Here is an 18,214-nt window from a genome sequence, read left to right on the forward strand (position 1 = left end):
TGCCTTTTTAAGAGATAAATATTTTTTTCCTAGAAAAGTATCGATTTCATTTACGTTTTCAATTTTTTTGGCATTAAACTATCCTTGTGTCATGAGCATGCTATGAAGGCACACACCCGGGTTGTGTCTTTCCACAGCGTTCACTTTATTCAGTCATAAATCAAGGTTAACAATTATAATGCAGGTTCAGAATTTCAAACTCAATGACATTTCACCATGTGATTAACCTGGCTTTTTACCGGTACACAGAGCAGAACATAAGACAAGCTACACAATAAACAAGATAACACAAAGGATAGGATGTTAAAGAACCAAACACGAAGTCAGTCTGGGGGCACGCAGTTGAGATGAGCCTTGGTCAGGTCTAGGTCAGCAGCTCTTAGCACTTACTGCTTATGTTCAAGCAGTGAGGGCTCTCAGTTTTATTGGGAAATCAATTGGGCAATCTTCAATGGCAGCTGCCTTTTGTAAATGGTCAGACATAGAGGGGTCAGTGTCTGGAAAGTCTGACATTCTGCTGCAAAATTCCTCCCTTTTTAAAGGGATTTAAGGGGAGCCTGGGTGGCTCAGTTGGTTAAGCGTCTGACTTCAGCTCAGGTCATGATCTCATGGTTCATGAGTTCGAACCCCATGTTGGGCTCTGTGCTGACAGCTCAGAACCTGGAGCCTGCTTCAGATTCCGTGTGTTCCTCTCTCTCTGCCTCTCCTCCACTCATTCTTTGTCTCTCAAAAATGAATAAGTTAAAAAAAATTTTTTTAAGAATAATAAAGGAATTTAATCAGTCTGGGGCCCCTGCAGACCTCTGCTTCTGCCTTTTATCAGTTCTGGGGTGTCAGCTGGTGGTGGTCACCGTGATACCTGTTAGCTGCAGTACCTTTAACTGCTCGTGTCATCGCTTGACATAGGCTCCTGCTTGACATGAGTGACTCCATCCCATTCTCTACACTCTGGGATTAGCATTTTTTGATTTCACATTGTTCTTATTCATTCTTACATATTCAATTGAAGTCTTTTTTCTTTTTCTTGATCAGGTTTTTTGAACCACGTTTTGGTTTTTGACTGATGGATTTTGATTTTTTATAGATAACCTTTATCTAGAAGTTTTTTTCTCTTTCATTAATGTGTGCCTTTATTAATTTCTTATTTCTTTGTTTTTTTGTGTTTTGTTTTTGTAGAATCTTGAGTTGAAAACTTATTTTCTTTAAAATATTTAATAGGAAAGGGGCGCCTGGGTGGCTCAGTCGGTTAAGCATCTGACTTCGGCTCAGGTCATGATCTTGTGGTTCTTGAGTTCGAGCTCCGAATGGGCTCTGTGCTGACAGCTCAAAGCCTAGAGCCTACTTCAGATTCTGTGTCTCCCTTTCTCTCTGCCCCTCCCCACTCGCACTCTGCCTGTCTCTCTCTCAAAAATAAACACACACACAAAAATGAAATATTCAATTGGAAATATTACAAACATAACATTAGAGAATAATATGAACACCTATATACCAACCACTTCACTTTATCACGTTTTAACATTTTTCCATATTTTCTTCACAATTTACCGTTATTCAGTTATAGCCTCTAGTGAACACTTCTGCAATCTTTCTCCCTCTCTTCTTCCCTAAAATGAACTCCTCCCCTGGGTGTGTTGTCATTCCCATGAAAGCTTTTATACATACATACATATGTGTGTGTGTGTGCATGTGTGTGTATAGTGTATATATAGCTATATAAGTACCTGTAGTATTATTTTGTAGGTTTTTAAACTTAATGTTACCATTGTGTAACTTGCTTTTGTCATTCAAAGTTATGTTTGTGAAAGCTATCCATATCATTTCATGTACTCCTCACTTTTTCATCTTAACTGCTGATCTTTACATACATTCCATTGTATGACTAGGAAGCAATTTATCCATTCTCCTGTTGCTAGTAATTTAATTACTCCTGGCATTTGCCGTTACAACACAGTTGATGGACATTCTTTAACGTATCTTATTAGGCACATCACAAGAATTTTCCAGTGTATGTCTAGAAGTGGAACAGCAAGGTTTGCACAATCCAACTTTATTTTTAATGCCAGATTCTTCTCTAGCGTTTGTGCCAATTTACCCTGCCCCCAACAGTGTAGGAGTTTCTGTTGCTTCACATCCATGCCATCCCTTGTTTGTTTTTTCCCAGGGTTTTTTTTTTGTTTTGTTTTGCTATTGTAAACAATGCTGGTAGTAAACTTCATTGTATGTGTCTCCTGGTACACATGCGCAAAAGTATCCCTGATACATAACTAACAATGGAGTTGTTATCTCTGTTTTGTTATAGATATATGTTTAAAAAGCATATACATATGCCCCCATGTTGGAGATATTTCCTCTTTTAATAGTAAAATTTAAACCATTCATATTTATGTGCTTAGATTTAATTCTAACTTGTTTTTCTATATGTTGTGCTTCCTGTTGTTTTCTTCGCTTTTCTGTCTTTGGTTTGATAAAGTTCCTTTTTCCAGATTTTTTTTTCTTTAGTAGTTTGAAAATTTTATGTTCAATTTTTATCTAGTGGCTACTTTTACTGTATTTTAGCTTATTTAAATTTGTACTTTTGTATAGTCATGTGGAGTTTATCAGCATTTTTATGAGGCAATCTTATACAGTGTTAAGAGTAGAGACTCTGAAGCCAGAATGCCTAGATTCAAATCCTGGCTTTCCCATTTATTAGCTGTGTAACCTAGAGCTTATTACATAACCTCTCTGTGCTTCAATTGCCTCATCTGTAAAATGGGGATAAAATAGCATATACCTGATAAGATTATTGAGAGGATTAGTGTGTTAATGTATAATAAGTATGTAAAATTCTTAGGACAATGCCTAGCATGCAGGGCATAGATCTAATCACTACTTTTCTCATTAATGTAATGGACATAATACCTGATTTGTTATAAAAATAATGCATTATTGCATATATACTATTCAGTTTGTTTATTTATTTATTTATTTATTTATTTATTTTTAATATGAAATTTATTGTCAAATTAGTTTCCATTCCAACACCCAGTGCTCATCCCAACAGGCACCCTCCTCAATACCCATCACCCACCCTCCTCTCCCTCCCACCCCCAATCAACCCTCAGTTCTGTTTTTAAGAGTCTCTTATGTTTTGTCTCCCTCCCTCTCTAACCTTTTTTTTTCCTTCCCCTCCCCCATGGTCTTCTGTTTATTCAGTTTAATATAATGAGTACCTTCTATGCACTTGAACTAGTATGCTTTTTGGCTTCAAGGAGTTCATGATCTAGTAAAGACACAGACCTAGAAACACAGGTGCATTATGACATAACCTTAATACTGTTTCCATGTCCTCTCTTGTCCCCTTCTTATCTATGTTCCATACAGAGCAGTTTTAGAACACATTAATCAAATCGTGTATTCCCCTGCCAAAATCACGTCCACTTTCATTACGCTTTACATAAACCACAGTCTCCTCGCTATGACTTTAACATTAGACTCTGGGCCCTGCCTCCCTTTCTGATTTCATCAAGGCCCACTCTCCTCCCTTCTGGTGGCCCCTGCCACACAGGCCTCTTTTCAGTTCCTTAAACCAACTCTCTTTTTCCTCAGTGCCCTCTGCCCAGAATTTTCATCCCACCTGCTCTGACATCATCATGGCTGACTCATCTTTCAGGTCTCGGCTTGATTCAGTCAGGTTCTTAGTTACAGACCACAGGATCCAATCTGGCGAAGATTGGGACTTTGTTAATATTACGTAGCCCCCGAGTCTCCAGGAAGACCAGAAGCCAGATGCAGGTGCAGCACAGCTGGGTCCGATACCCAAACACGCTAGAGGCTCTAGTGAAAATCCACTGCTGCCACCACCACCTGACAGCAAAATCACAACTTCTACGAACACAGGCTCTGAAAGTAAGGATGAGGGAACCAGTCCCTTCCATACACTCATCACCCTCACCACTGGGTAGCCAGAGTGGCACATTTCTTTCTTCACCTCTTTTTCCCCTAATGTTTATTTATTTGTTTTGAGAGAGAGCACCTGCCCTGGCGGGGGCTGGGGGCCAAAAGAGACGGAAATAGAGAAAGAATTCCAAGCAGGCTCCAAGCTGCCAATGCAGAGTTGGATGTGGGGCTCGAACTCACGAACAATGAGATCATGACCTGAGCTGAAACCAAGAGTCGGAGGCTTAACTGACCCAGCCCCCCCAGGCACTCCTCCTTTTTCATCTTGCAAATGTTTCTTGCAACAAAAAAGTTGAATCTTTCCAACTTTATCTTTCAAGTTTAAGTTTTGCCAGACCATGCCTGATTGGTAGGGCCTAGGTCACATATGCCTGTGCTGCAGAGGGGGTCAAGGAGGCGAGTCTTGTCACATTAAACTCCTCAGGTATTATAAGCGTGTCCAAAGGGGCTGGACAGTCAGAAAACATGTCATGTGAACACTAAATAGCAAGTTACCTCAGCAAAAGGCCCTCCCCAACAACCCTAAGTATGCACATACTCTCTCCAGCCTAGTCCTATTATTCTTTCCCTGTACTCTGTCATTGTCTTCAAGGCTTTTTATCACAACTTGTATATTTGTTCAAATGCCTTATGAATCCTGGAGCCAGAGTCTAGTCTCCATGTGGAGTTTCACTCGAATACGTACGACTCAAGCAGCCAAAACTAATTTAAAAATGTATTTCAGTCTTTAACGTGGATCCCTTGGAAGAAAAAAACATCAAGGGGGCTCCAGTCACAATTCCCAAAGGTTCTCATAGGTTCATATTCCCTTTTCTCTCTTCTTTCACTTTCCTCCAGTCCTTGTGTGCGTTGGTTTATCATTTCTTCATAAATTTTGCCCCTAGGGCTCTGTCTTCAAATGTTTTCTGCCTGCTCTCATCTTGCATCACAAACATGCAGCACTGGTCTGTGAGATGCATTTTTCTCAGAGCACAGGGTGAAGAAGTGGAGAGGCAAAGTCCTTATCGGACAGAGAAGGCTGAGAGTATTTACACATTGAACATTCTGGGTCACCATTTGTGACTGACCTCCAGATTATAAATTTTATGAAGACAGGGACAAGATCTGTTCTATTTGTGCCTAACACAAAAATCTGACAAATACATAGCCAATTAATACTTGTTTTCTAGAAAAGAGAGAAGTCCAGGGGCGCCTGGGTGGCTCAGTCAGTTAAGCTTTAAGCTTCCAGCTCTTGATTTCGGCTCAGGTCATAATCTCACAGTTCATGAGATCGAGCCCTGTGTGGGGCTGGCTCTGCACTGGACAGCATTGAGCCTGCTTGGAATTCTTTCTCTCCTGCTCTCTCTGCCCCTCTCCTTCTCTCTCTCTCTCTCCCTCTCAAATAATAAACATTTTTTGAAAAAAAGAAAAGTCCAACAATTGGAGTATAGACCAGGAAGTCTACAGCACAGAGCCGGAGCTCTCGGCCTAGCGAAGGGTCGAAGGTGGTGAGTGGGATGTACAGTAAGTGAGGACTAGTTTGGGAAGACATCCTGGAGATGAAATCAAAGAATCTTAAACAGAAAGACTTCATCATGCAAAGAAAGAGGTAAGGATAGTGAAGAGTATTCCAGTTAGAAGTGCAGCACCAGCACACAGAAATGTCCAATGGCTTGGGGTGCTATTGCTAAATATGAAGTAGGAGGACTGTCAGGAGGTGGGTTGGGGGGGTGGGGCGTGCAGAGGCAGGCATGCAGAGCCTTGGCTTTGGCCTTTGGGTGATGTGGCCACAGTGGGTGTTGCGAGGAGTCATTCTCAGATTTTCATTTCAGAGAGATTACTGGGTGGCAGCGTGAGGTTAGATGTGAAGAGGTGAAAGAAAAAAGTGTAGCCAAAAACGTAGGCCTGCAAACAGGACAGTAGTGGGCAGTAGAAACAGGTAGTAGGAATAGTTTCAGGAAATTACTTGGAAGTCAAATTGGCAGTACTGGGTGGGTGACTGGACGGGGAAGGTGAGGGAGGAATCTAGAATAGTGTCCAAACTTCTGGCTTGGATGATGAGGTCATTAGCCGGGGTAGAATAAACAGGAAGCATCACAGGTGGGCAGTGGCGGGGAGAGTGGGAAGCTCTCCAGTTCAGTTATGGTGAAGTGTACTTTAAGGTACCCATGGGACTTGAAAGATCAGATGTGCAGCAGGTACTTGGATATTTAAACCTGCAGCTTAAGGCAAAGGCTGAGGAGGGAGTGGCATGGAGGGGGCGGACTGTGAGCTTAAGAGTTGGCTGTGGGGTACGCTGCGAGGGACCACTGTTGGCAGGGTGGCCCTGCTGACATTCTTTGCCTTCCTACCTCCCTTGGTACTTCTCCTCATCTCCTCTCCCTCCTCCCCTAAAATGTGGTGTTCTCAGGCGATTGCACCACCTGGGTCCCCTACTATGCATCCATCAAGGCTTTATCTCCAGCCCAGAATTCTTAGGTACAATTAAGACCCATGTCTCCAACCACTTTCTAAGAGAAAAGAGGTAGTTGGCAGTGTGGACCGATTGCCCAAAGCACCACACAAAGGCTTTGTGCTCTCTGTTCTGTTTAGTTGTGCTCAAGATTGGCACTGTGAATTGGAACTGGCTGTGACTATCTCTTGTTTCTCTGAAAAATCAAATTTGGATATCAGGGGTCAGAGTTCAGATCTGTTAATATGCATTCATATGTAGAGTACCTCCCCACCCTACCTTAATCCTGTACTTGCCTTTCTTAACTTCCCTCTTACACCTATTTTTTTCTTTTTATCAGGAATTGAAATCTAACCAAAATAGAATGAATTTAAATATTTGTGATATAGAGGCACCCCGCTGGCTCGGTCAGTAGAGCATGGGACTCTTGATCTTGGGGTTGTGATTTTGAGCCCTATATTGAGTGTAGAGATTACTTAAAAAATAAAATCTTTAAATATTTCTGACATAGAATAAAAATAACTGCTCAGATCGTAGAAGAGGAAAAACAGTTTACATGGATCCACTTCTATAAAACAAAAATCACAACTCTTATTTTTGAGAAAGGAGTCTTTTTTACTCTGTAATACCTTGTTTCATGATCACTGTTTCAATGATGAAGGGACTCTGAACTCATAAGCAAACCATGCCATGATTGAAGCTTTTTATGTAGAGAAGTTGGTTAGAACACAAAACCAGTATTTTGATAAATTCACTTTAAAATGTTTTTCATACCCACTTAAAACTAATTACAACAATATGATCTTCTACTCCTAAGGACTTGGACTGGATTAGGAACATTGAAAACAAACACACAGAACCACTGGGTCTGGCTGTGTGATCTACAGAAATGCTTCCTGAGTGTGTGTGAGGTCAATCTGTTGACTATCAATTGTGCCAGAGTTCACCAGCAGCTACAGTGTTGTTCTTTAGTATGTTTCCATTGTGAACTTATTTCTTTAAGTCTTTGGGATGATTTCTGCAAGATGAGTCTTTAGCATCTTGAAATTTTTCAGAGAAGAGATTAAGAAAGTCTCAATTATTCCAGAAGCCACTGGTATAAAAATCATGTTTCTTCTATCAGATCGACTGCTCAAAAGCTATAAGGTACACGGTCCTCACTCGGGTAAGCTGCATTAAGTGGCCCTCAGCCCAGGACAATTTATCCCCACACACTCAAGGGAGTCGGCTTGAATGTCAGGAAACACTGAGTTGCATAACAACAAAGGAGGGCTCAGGAAAACTGGGATTCACTTGACTGGTACACACACCCTCGTAGATAGACCCACACAGACAGATGTGTAAGAATAGAATCATTTCTGTTCCTCACAAAGTACTCACAACTTCAACAAGAAAAGTCACAGGTTTATATAAATGCCCATTTTCATATCAGTTTATGAATTCAGAAGTTCTTTCAAAAAGAATAGGAGATACTGCTTTTAGCAATCAGTTTGGGATGAGAATACTTCTGACACCATAGGAATAATAATGGTGTTCTCCCTAGGTTTAAGTTCCTCTTATCCATTTATGACATTTTTCTCCATCATGTACTAAATTCTACCCATCCTCACAGTAACTTACTATTATTACCAACATACTTTTAAACTAGGTGTATACATACATATACATGTACATACATATCTACTAAATTGAACCTTATGAAACTGTTAATACTTGACCTTTTCTGACCTATGAAAACAGCTTTTTTTCACATGGTTGTACCTAATAAAATATGAGCTTTAGTTGGAGGACTATATCTCCATATATATGTATAAACTATCTCTCCCTCTCTCTCTCTGCACACACACACACACACACACACACACACACAGTGCAGTACTTTCTGTTTACTTCAGCAGGAAGAATGAAAATGCTTCCTCTATTCACCAGTTCTAACACAGCCTTGCAAAACTGTACTTGGTGACTACTGGTAATTTTTAATGAAAATATTTAGAGGTGTAGTAATTTCCACAAATTTTGTATTTGACCAAATAAAGTCTGGTCCAAACTGGGCTTATGGTCTTTGAAAGTACACCACCCAACTACTTAACTGGAATAGTCTACCCTGGAAGATGGCTTTTGCAGGCTTATGGTCAGGTCTAGAATCAGCAGGCCAAATAATAAAATACCAAAGCATTTTCAATTCTTCCTCTGTGTCCTTAGTAACATTTCACATAGTGCCTACGATGAGACACTATGCTAAGCACCAGTAAAACAGATATGTCCCAGACCTCGCTTTCAAGAAACTTAACATCTTTCAAGAAATATAAAAATATAAATAATGAGAGAATATTCTAAGGTTTTAAGTTTCAAACTGGGATAGAGTAAAACGTAAAAAGAAGATAGCACTTGAGAAGTTTTAAACTGCCTTCAAACACCAAGTGGCAAGAAGCCAAATACAAATGTGTACTAAGTTCAATGTCAGTCCCTATGATAATCACAGGTGTCCTCCTCCATGGTTCTGGACCCAACAAGTCCTTCATCATCCCCAGAAACAGGGACTAGAGATCCTCTAGGTCAGTTAAATCCACGGCCACTTTCAGGAACACGGTGTCATCTTTAATGTAGGTGTTCTTGGCGCTCTCCAAAGTGGAATGAGCCACGAAGCGGGGGCAGCCAGACGCAATGTTCATCTCTCCATCGGGTCTTTTAAAGCTACTGCTATTGGGGTCAGCCTTGAAGGTCTCCATAATGTGGTTCTTTTTGCCACTCTGGTCCAAAAGCATCAGGGTCACCCTCTGCCTGAATGGCCACTGCAACAGTGAGTCAAACTCCCCTCGCATCACCACGAAGTACAGCGACAGGTGTGTCCCCTTCCCGGACCCATCCCCGTTTAGGTATGCTCTAGCACAGAGCCGGTAGCCGCACCGGCTGGTGTAGAAGGGCTGGCTGAAGATGGACACCGTGTGCCCATCGAGTGCCTCCCTCTTCTTCGTCTTATAGTCTGTCACCTTCCAGATGAGCTTTCCGTTATAGCAGGCACCTTCTAGCAGTTTAAATCGCTCTTCGTTTTTATTCAGCTGTGCTTTATGAATATTAATGTGGGCATCATGTTTGTTGGTCTCCCCTTCCAAAACAACTGCAAAGAAAGAAAGAAAGAAAGAAAGAAAAAAGATTCCATAGGCCTTAAAGTTGTCTTTAGAATTTGCCCAAAGTGGAATTGTGTTATCTGAAGAGAAAAATAAAACTCTGACATCCTAAAGATGAACTGAACTCAATGTCCACCAATGGATCATTTGTATGAATAATTAACTCAGTGACTCTCATGTCTTGGCAAAAGTAGCACCAAGGAAACCCAAATGCATACTCTTGAACTGAAGCTCACCAAAGCGTATAGAAGACACACAGCATTTGACTCGTGTGCATTAGCATGGTGAGGCCCATTATTTAATAACTGGGATGCTTTTAAATAGCCAAACCCTTTCAGATTTTCCTATACTTCAAACAATGTTTCCACCACATCTCTCCCTTAGTTTTCTCATTATTTTCCACTCTTCTTAAAAACCACCACTCCCTGTTTTTGGAATTTCCTGGCCCATTTCTACCCTTTGCCTGTTCCAGCCCCTGCTCATCACCGTCCATCATTTTCCCCCGAGTGGCCAGAATCTCATGCTGTTCTGTTTCACAAATACCAGATTCGACAATTGTTTATCCTGGACAGCTGCGACTCACCATCTGGCCAGGTGTTTGCTTGTTCCAGAAACATGCAGACAACAGACTCATCCAAAGAGAAGTAAAATACGTGCCATACCTAGTCTTTGATCATTGGTTTCTAGCAGAGTAATTTTCTGTTTCACTGTATCAATCGCTTCCACCAAAGGCCTCAGATCAAATTTATTTTGTTGCTGGTTAGCCACTTGTAATAACTGACGCACTTGAGCTTCTAGCCAAGCAGACTTGTCAATGAGACTGGCAAGAGCCTTTCAGTACAACATGGATCATAATGTAAAAAAGAAAAAAAAGTTAATATCTTAGTAATTCATTGATACTGAATTTTTTTCAACCCAAACATTTCACATTTAATTAATCAATTAATGCAATGAAAAATGCACAGTCTGGAAGAGAAAATTCAGTGAGGTTCACAGAGAGATGAACTACCTAGTATCTTCCTCCTCCTTCCGGTCACAGCTCCTGTTCCAAATTTTTGAACTTCTCTTCATCTGACTTATACTCCTCCCTCAATTTCTATCCATTTGGTGCTCTAACTTATCTTTATATCTTTGTTCTCCTGTTGTCTCTCCTCTTGCCTTAATCACGTCCTTCTCAGAGGCTATTCTGATCCACGCCTGCTCTGTTAGAAGGCAGAGAATGAGCTGGAAATAGACCCATCTGTTCTGGCCTGAGCCCTAAAAGTGGTCCAGAAGTGCAATGAGGCAAGGCTTGAACTTTAGATTCTCTACCTGGGTAGAAGAGACTAAATAAAACTAGACCCATACTTCTCTTCCACACTTGCCCCTCAGGACCTTAACTCTGACTGGTTTTGTGTTAGAAAAAGGTCAGAATTGAGATAATAACAAATAAAGATTTCCTTTTTTTCTACACACACACACACACACACACACACACACACACAGTGTGCTGACAAAGTATGGGGAAATTACATGGCCTGCATTTTTCTGGGATAGTCCACATTTCAAAACTGCTACCCATATCACAGGTCTTAAGATCCTTTTCACCACAGGGGTGCCCGAGTGGCTTAGTCGGCTGAGCGTCCAACTTCGGCTCAGGTCATGATCTCGAGGTTCGTGCAATCAAAGCACGCCCCCCACCCCCCCCAATCAGGCTGACATGATGACAGTGCAGAGCCTGCTTGGGATTCTCTCTCTCTCTCCTTCTCTCTGCCCTTGCCCCACTCATACTGTCCTTCTCTCTCAAAAATAAACATTAAAATTTTTTTTTACCATAAATTTTATAACTACAGTAAAGATACTATTCATTAGAAATTTGTTTATGGTTACTTAACATTCATGATTTGCAAGTAATTTTTGATATATTTTAGTGTTTAAAGCATTTTATTCCCAGGGCACCTGCGTGGCCCAGTGGGTTAAGAGTCTGACTTTGGCTCAGGTCATGATCTCACAGCTCATGAGTTTGAGCCTTGCATCAGGCTCTGTGCTGACAGCTCACAGCCTGGAGCCTGCTTCAGATTCTGTGTCTCCCTCTCTCTCTGCTCCTCCCCTGCTCATGCTGTTGCTCTCTCAAAAATAAACATTAAAAAAAATTTTTTTAAATAAATAAAGCATTTTATTCCCAAGGGAATTAATATTTCACTTTGTTGACTATGGATACACTCAATGAATCTTACATAAAGGAACTAATATTGGCCTAACATCAATTATAACCCTAATTTCCATAAATTATATAAAGTATTATGTCAATTCTGTTAATTACCTTAGTTATATTATTATAATTAGATATAACATAAATAAATATAATATAATTACATAATTATATTAGTTAACTTATTGACATTGTTAAATGTACTGGGGTTATGTAAAAGAAGATCTTTATTCTTATGAAATACATAGTGAAGTGTGTATAGGTACAGGGCCATAATATATATACAGCTTACTCTCAAATGCTTCAGAAAGTACATATACATACAGCAACAGAGATGTAGAGAGATATGGGACAAAATACTAACAATGGGTGAATTTGGGCGGAGAATGCACAGATTTTTTTTTTTGAGAGAGAGACAGAGAGAGAGAGAGCATGTGCACAAGCAGGGGAGGGGCAGAGGATCCAAAGCAGGCTCCATGCTGACAGCAGAGAACCCAATATGGGGCTCAAACTCACCAACTATGAGATCATGACCTGAGCTGAAGTCTGACACTTAACTGACTGAGCCACCCAGGCACCCCAAGAATACATGGGTATTTTTAAGCACTATCTTATTCTTATAGCTTTTCTTTACATTTGAAATTATCTCCACTTAAGAAGTTATAAGAGAAACCCTGCCTGCCAATTGAAGGCCAAATCTTGGCTATGAATAGAGAGGCCATTTCTCACCTGGATGTTTGAGAGGAAGCTTCCATTTTTGCCGAGTAGCTGTGCAAACTGCTTGAACTCCTTTTCGAATTTCTTTACTGTTTCTGCTAACTGCTGGATTTTACTTTCTTTCTGTTCTAGGCTCTTATATAAATCAGAAATCTAATAACAGAAATGGGAATGAGATCATTTAAGTGTATGTATACAAGTTAAAATAATTTAAATACAAGTCTAGAAAAATATTGCAGTAAGAAAGTGTTTCTAGAAAAATATATATGTAAGTAATGAGTCACTAAATTCTACTCCTGAAAGTATTACTACACTATATGTTAACTAACTTGAATTTAAATAAATTTCAATAAATAAATTAATTAAATTAAAAAAAAGAAAAATACATACATGTATTTCTAGGAAAATATTTACAGGTAGATTTCTATATAATATTTGTAGGTGCTTCACAAAAACCAGATCCACAGATTTCTCATCAGTCTTTTTCATAGCTTAACCAGCTATGATGGTTCATCTAATGATAGTGACATCACTTGACAAAATTTACTGAACTAGTTCTCTTCATTCATTCAGTATGCACTTATTAAACAACCACACAGTACTGATCATCACAGCACAGCAGATGCTATCTGCACAGTATCAATAGTAATAGCTGACATTTGCTGAATGTCTGTCATACCCTTGTATTCATTAGCTCTCTTAATTCTCAAAAAACCCTATGAGTTGGGTATGATGATCAGTTCCGTTTTATAGATAAGGAAACAGAGGTAGAGAGTTTAAGTGACCTGCCCAGCATACAGCTAGCTTAGCAAGTGGTAGGCAAAACATGATATGCTCTTAGAATCTGTAATTATTTCAGGGAAATAACCAAAAACTTTCGTGTGAGCCTAGACAACCCTCCTCCTATCGCCTCATCCATTCAATCAGCAATACTTACCAACTTTAAACTCCCGACACACAACAAAACAAACGATTCTTATATCTACTTCTCATTTCATCTCATTTCGTTTCACACTCACTGTAGCCTTATTTCTCACCTGGGCTGCTACAACAGCTTCCCACCTGTCCTACACCATCCCTCGCACTCCTGCCAGATGGGAAGCTCTATGGGAATTGGGACGCATGTCCCACAGTCTGCTGTAACCTTGGCAACTGGTCTGGTGCCTGGCATCAGCAGGTATTTGATAAATATTTTTAGTATGAACAAATGATGCTCTCCCTTTCTTTACACTTGTTTTTCTCCAATTCATCCTTCATGCTGTAGCCAGAGACAAATCGGTCTTGTCACTCCCCCCCCCCCCCCCCACCTTATCCTTAGTGGCCTTCTTTTACAGACCCTACAGGGTCCTACATGATCTGCCCCTGGCTACTTTCTCAGCCTGCTGCCTATTCCCATCCCACCTGTGCCCTGCCCTGCAAGCCTACACACTTCTATTGTCCATCGAGTCCTGGTCTCTCACACACTTCCTCCTCCATCTAGAAACTACCACTTTTTAAGCCTCTACTCAAGGACAGTTTCTCTCAGAAACACTTCTTCACTAGTATCACCTACCTAGGTCATCTCTCAAGTTCTAAGACCCCCTGACTACACTCTAGCATTTAAGTTACCTTCATTACTCTTATTGCTTTTTTGGGTTGTTTTGGTCTTTTCCTCCACTAAACTATTGAGGCTACATCTCCCTTATTTCTTCATCCCCAAAGCCTTGCACAGGGCCTGGCACACAGAGGGCATTGGATACGTGTTTTATAAATGAACAAATGGTTGCAACAACCATCTGCTCTCTGGCCCCAGAATCTTCCATTTAGATCCTGAGAGCTGATTTCCACCTACATGGTAGACATATCTCCCTGATAAGTGTCTTCTCCCTCCACCTAACCTCTACTTGTCCTGCAGTGTCCATCTCAGATAATAATTCCATGTTCTCCGCCTTCTAAACTTACAGCTTGCCATTGTGACCTTGGAGTGTCTCTCAATGCCCTTCCCATCCCCAGACACAGCCTTGGCTGAGCCACCAGCACCATCACTTCCAGTATCTTGCCTTCAACTGCTTATTACATTGCCACTGTGCTAAGAGCTTAAATATATTAGCTCATTTAACCCTTCCAACAGCCCCATTTTATGAATGAGGAAATTGGGGAAGAGCGGAGTTAAGTAGCTTGTCCAAACTCATACGGCAAGTGTGGGGCCAGGTCTCAAAACCAGGCATTCTGGCTCCAGAGCCCTCACTGTTCAACTGCCAGGCTCTACTGCTACATTGCCTAGTTCATGACAACATCCTTCTGCCTGGTCCCCCTGTCCTCATGCTCTCCTCTCCCTCTATCCATCTTCTGTGCTACCACCAGCTATCTTACTTTTTAAAGCCAAACAATTAGCCAGCCAAGTAGTGGTCTTCGCCTGCCCCCACCATCCAAAACTTTACGCCACTTTGCTTTCATGAAAGACCTGCGTTAGTGCCTGTTTGACTAACCGAAAGAAATCAAAGAGGATCTTCGCTTTTATGAAATGGTAGTTGCTTCTTTGCTTTACACGACATTGGCTTATGAAAGGTTCCATAGGATTGCTCTGTTTCCCATTGTGTGGGAAACCTGTATTTTCTTATCTCGAAACCTCCATTAGCTCCCCTATTACTGACAAACATTAGTTCAAACTTTGGCCCTTAAATCCTTTCTGAAACAAAGCAGATATGAATGAATAAAAAATAATAATTGAATGTACAGTATCTGCAACCTCTTAGCTTACATGGAAGGCCACTGCAATCTGCACCCAGCACACCAGTCTCCAGCTCTTTCTAGCTCATGTTCAGGAGCCTCACCACCCCAAAACCCCAGTTCCCTGAACCATCAGCCTCTCTCATAATTCCTGGTCTTGGCACAAGCTTTCCTTTTCTGGAACGTTCTTTCCCCACAACATTTAAGTTGACAAATCTTTTCTTCCTTCAAAATGAAGCTCGGATGTGCTACCTTGAAGAGCTTTCCCCAAATCCCACAGAGCAAACTGCTGCAGCCTCTGTACCCCAGAGTGAGTAACAGCATATCCTATGGCACGGCAACTTATCTATTTGCATTTTTGCATTGTGAGTCCTTCTAGGGCAGAAGCTGTGTCTTTCCTGACTCAGAGCCCCTAGCAACGCACCTCATAGCTGATGTATGGCAGGTGTTTGTTGAATGAGTGGATGGATGGATGGATGGATGGATGGATGAGGCAAGTGGTACAGAAAGAACTTAGGAATGGTTATCAGGCAGTGTGCCCTCTACCAAAGTCACGGTCTGAGTGGTCTTCGCACTTTTCTCCAGGGTCTGACCTTGGAACTCACATACCTACTTTAATATGGAATTAGACACCATAAACTAATTGGCAATAATAGAATTCAGCTCCCTCTCTTCCTGACATGGGCTTGAGAAGTCTGATCCTCTGAGATGTTCTAACAAAATAATTAACTTTTATAATAATTACCCAATAGAATCAGCATTTGGAGTCCATTATGAATATTCCAGGGACTGTGGCAGGCATTTGCACACATAATTTCACTTGGTAATCACAACTCAGTGAAATACATATGTATGTATGCATTTATCAGGCTGCAAAGCTTTTCATAGGCAGGAGTTAAGACTTACTACAAAATATATAAAACCCAAAATGCCTAGAACAGATAGTTAACTATTGCTTCATGGTAAGATTGGTCTAATTAAAAAACATCAAGCACCTGCTAGTCACCTACTAGGTGCCAGATATTAACCAAAAGGCGTGTGGATAGGCTGCAGAGACAGTGTGGTATTTCTAGACTAAGAATCAGGGGACATGGGTTTGAGAGTAAATTCTACCATTTACAAGTTACAAACACATCAAAATTTCTTTGAGCTTAGTTATTTCATCTGCTGAATGAAAGGGTTGGGTCCAGAGATCTCAAAGGCACCTTCCAGTTCTAATATTCTATAATCCTATGGGTCTGCCTGGCCACTTAGTAGAAAACCATCTACCTCCAGTAGACATGTACTGAAACAGAGGAGACTATAAAAAGCCAACGATTACCAGCCCCAGTGGTTGCGCTGCCTCCCCTTATATCTGAATTCTTGAATATTTACCTGTTCTTCTAACTGGAAGTTTTTTTCTAAAACCAGAAGCATGTGGTCCCGTAAGGCTGAATGCTCATGCTCCAGCAGGTTCCCCCGTTTATCCTTCAATGTGAAGAGGAAAGGAAGTCAGGCTGCTGAAAAGCTCCAAACATGAAGGTGGTGGCGAGATATTCTGCTAAAGCAGACCTTAACAATTTTGCTTGCCTGTCTGAAGCTGAGTTGCAGGAGAAACAGCCCCTCCAGGTCCCTTTCCCAGCCACAGGATTCTACAGTGCCCATGAGACAATTTTAAACTTACAGAAACAGAGAATCGGGCCACTGTCAAAATTTCAATGCGGATTTCCTTCCTTGTGCTGGGAATGTGTGACCGTGGGTCAAGTGTAGTTATCCTCTGTCAACTATTCCCACACAAAACCTATCTCTTTGGCAGGTTAGCTTCAGATCAGTTTCAAGCCTAGGTTAGTTCTCTCTCCTACCAAGCACACATTTCCATGCTGTCTTCTATCAAAGGCCACAGGCATGCAACCTGATTGTAATTTCAGCCCAGGCAAATTTGTTGCCCTCAAAATCAAATAACAGGTTTATAAGAATAAAGGGTTACTTCTTCCCTGATGATTAAAATACCGAATTGCAAACTGCCTATATTACTAGTAAAAGCAAATGGTAGATGTTCTGGGTGATCTGTGGACCAAAGCATACATTTATCAACAATTTTCCTTCAGTTTAGGATTGGCCCCTTTTCTAGAGAATACCTTTCCTCCTCCTTTTCTTCCTTTTCATCCTGGAAGGTCTAGACTACAGCCCAACTGGGAGTTTAGGCCTAACTATTAGGAAGATTCCTTTCAGAGCTGGAAAGCAATGCCATATTTCATGCACTAAAAAGGTAAACCTTATCCTTTTTGTAGCCAAGACTGTCACTGGTTTGATATGTGAAAATCTGTGGACTCCAATGATTTTTTTTAAACGTTCCCACAATATGCATTTTTTAAAATAGGTTCTTAAAATAAGAGAAATGTAGGGGCACCTGGGTGGCTCAGTCAGTTGGGCATTTGACTTCAGCTCAGGTCATGATCTCACAGTCCGTGAGTTCGAGCCCCGCGTCAGGCTCTGTGCTGACAGCTCAGAACCTAGAGCCTGTTTCAGATTCTGTGTCTCCCTCTCTCTTCCTCTTCCCTTCTCATGATATGTCTCTCTCTGTCTCTCAAAAATGAATAAACGTTAAAACAAAATACTACATGGCAATGAGAAAGAATGAAATATGGCCTTTTGTAGCAACGTGGATGGAACTGGAGAGTGTTATGCTAAGTGAAATAAGTCATACAGAGAAAGACGTACACCATATGTTTTAACTCTTATGTGGGTCCTGAGAAACTTAACAGAAGACCATGGGGGAGGGGAGGGAGGGAGGGAGCCAAAATATGAGACTCTTAAAAACTGAGAACAAACTGAGGGTTGATGGGGGGTGGGAGGGAGGGGAGGGTGGGTGATGGGCATTGAAGAGGGCACCTGTTGGGATGAGTACTGGGTGTTGTATGGAAACCAATTTGACAATAAATTTCGTATTAAAAAAATTTTTTTAATAAAATTAAAAAAAAGAGAAATGGATGCTCATGTGAAACAATACAGCAAGATATAGAATGAAAAGCAAAAGTCCTCTTCTTTCCAGCACCGCATCCAATTTGCTAAGTCTCTCACTCACCAGAGTCAGTGAAGATATATACACATTTTTAA

General features: G+C 41.0%; 1 protein-coding gene across 4 annotated transcripts in view; it reads right to left on the reverse strand.

The window, feature by feature from the left end:
- Window positions 1-6,904: 6,904 nt before the first annotated feature.
- The window catches only part of TRAF5 (TNF receptor associated factor 5), a 51,569-nt gene continuing 40,259 nt past the window's right edge, over window positions 6,905-18,214 (reverse strand). For all 4 annotated transcript variants that reach the window (XM_042924628.1, XM_042924630.1, XM_042924629.1 and 1 more), the window contains 4 exons: window positions 16,493-16,585; window positions 12,422-12,562; window positions 10,164-10,332; window positions 6,905-9,491 (listed from right to left, as the gene is read on the reverse strand). In XM_042924628.1, the coding sequence (XP_042780562.1) occupies window positions 8,914-9,491; window positions 10,164-10,332; window positions 12,422-12,562; window positions 16,493-16,585 (981 nt within the window). In that variant the 3' untranslated portion in view covers window positions 6,905-8,913. The remainder of the gene's footprint in view (window positions 9,492-10,163; window positions 10,333-12,421; window positions 12,563-16,492; window positions 16,586-18,214) is intronic.

This window comes from Panthera leo, chromosome F3 (assembly GCF_018350215.1).
Source record: "Panthera leo isolate Ple1 chromosome F3, P.leo_Ple1_pat1.1, whole genome shotgun sequence".
Taxonomy (NCBI): Eukaryota; Metazoa; Chordata; class Mammalia; order Carnivora; family Felidae; genus Panthera; species Panthera leo.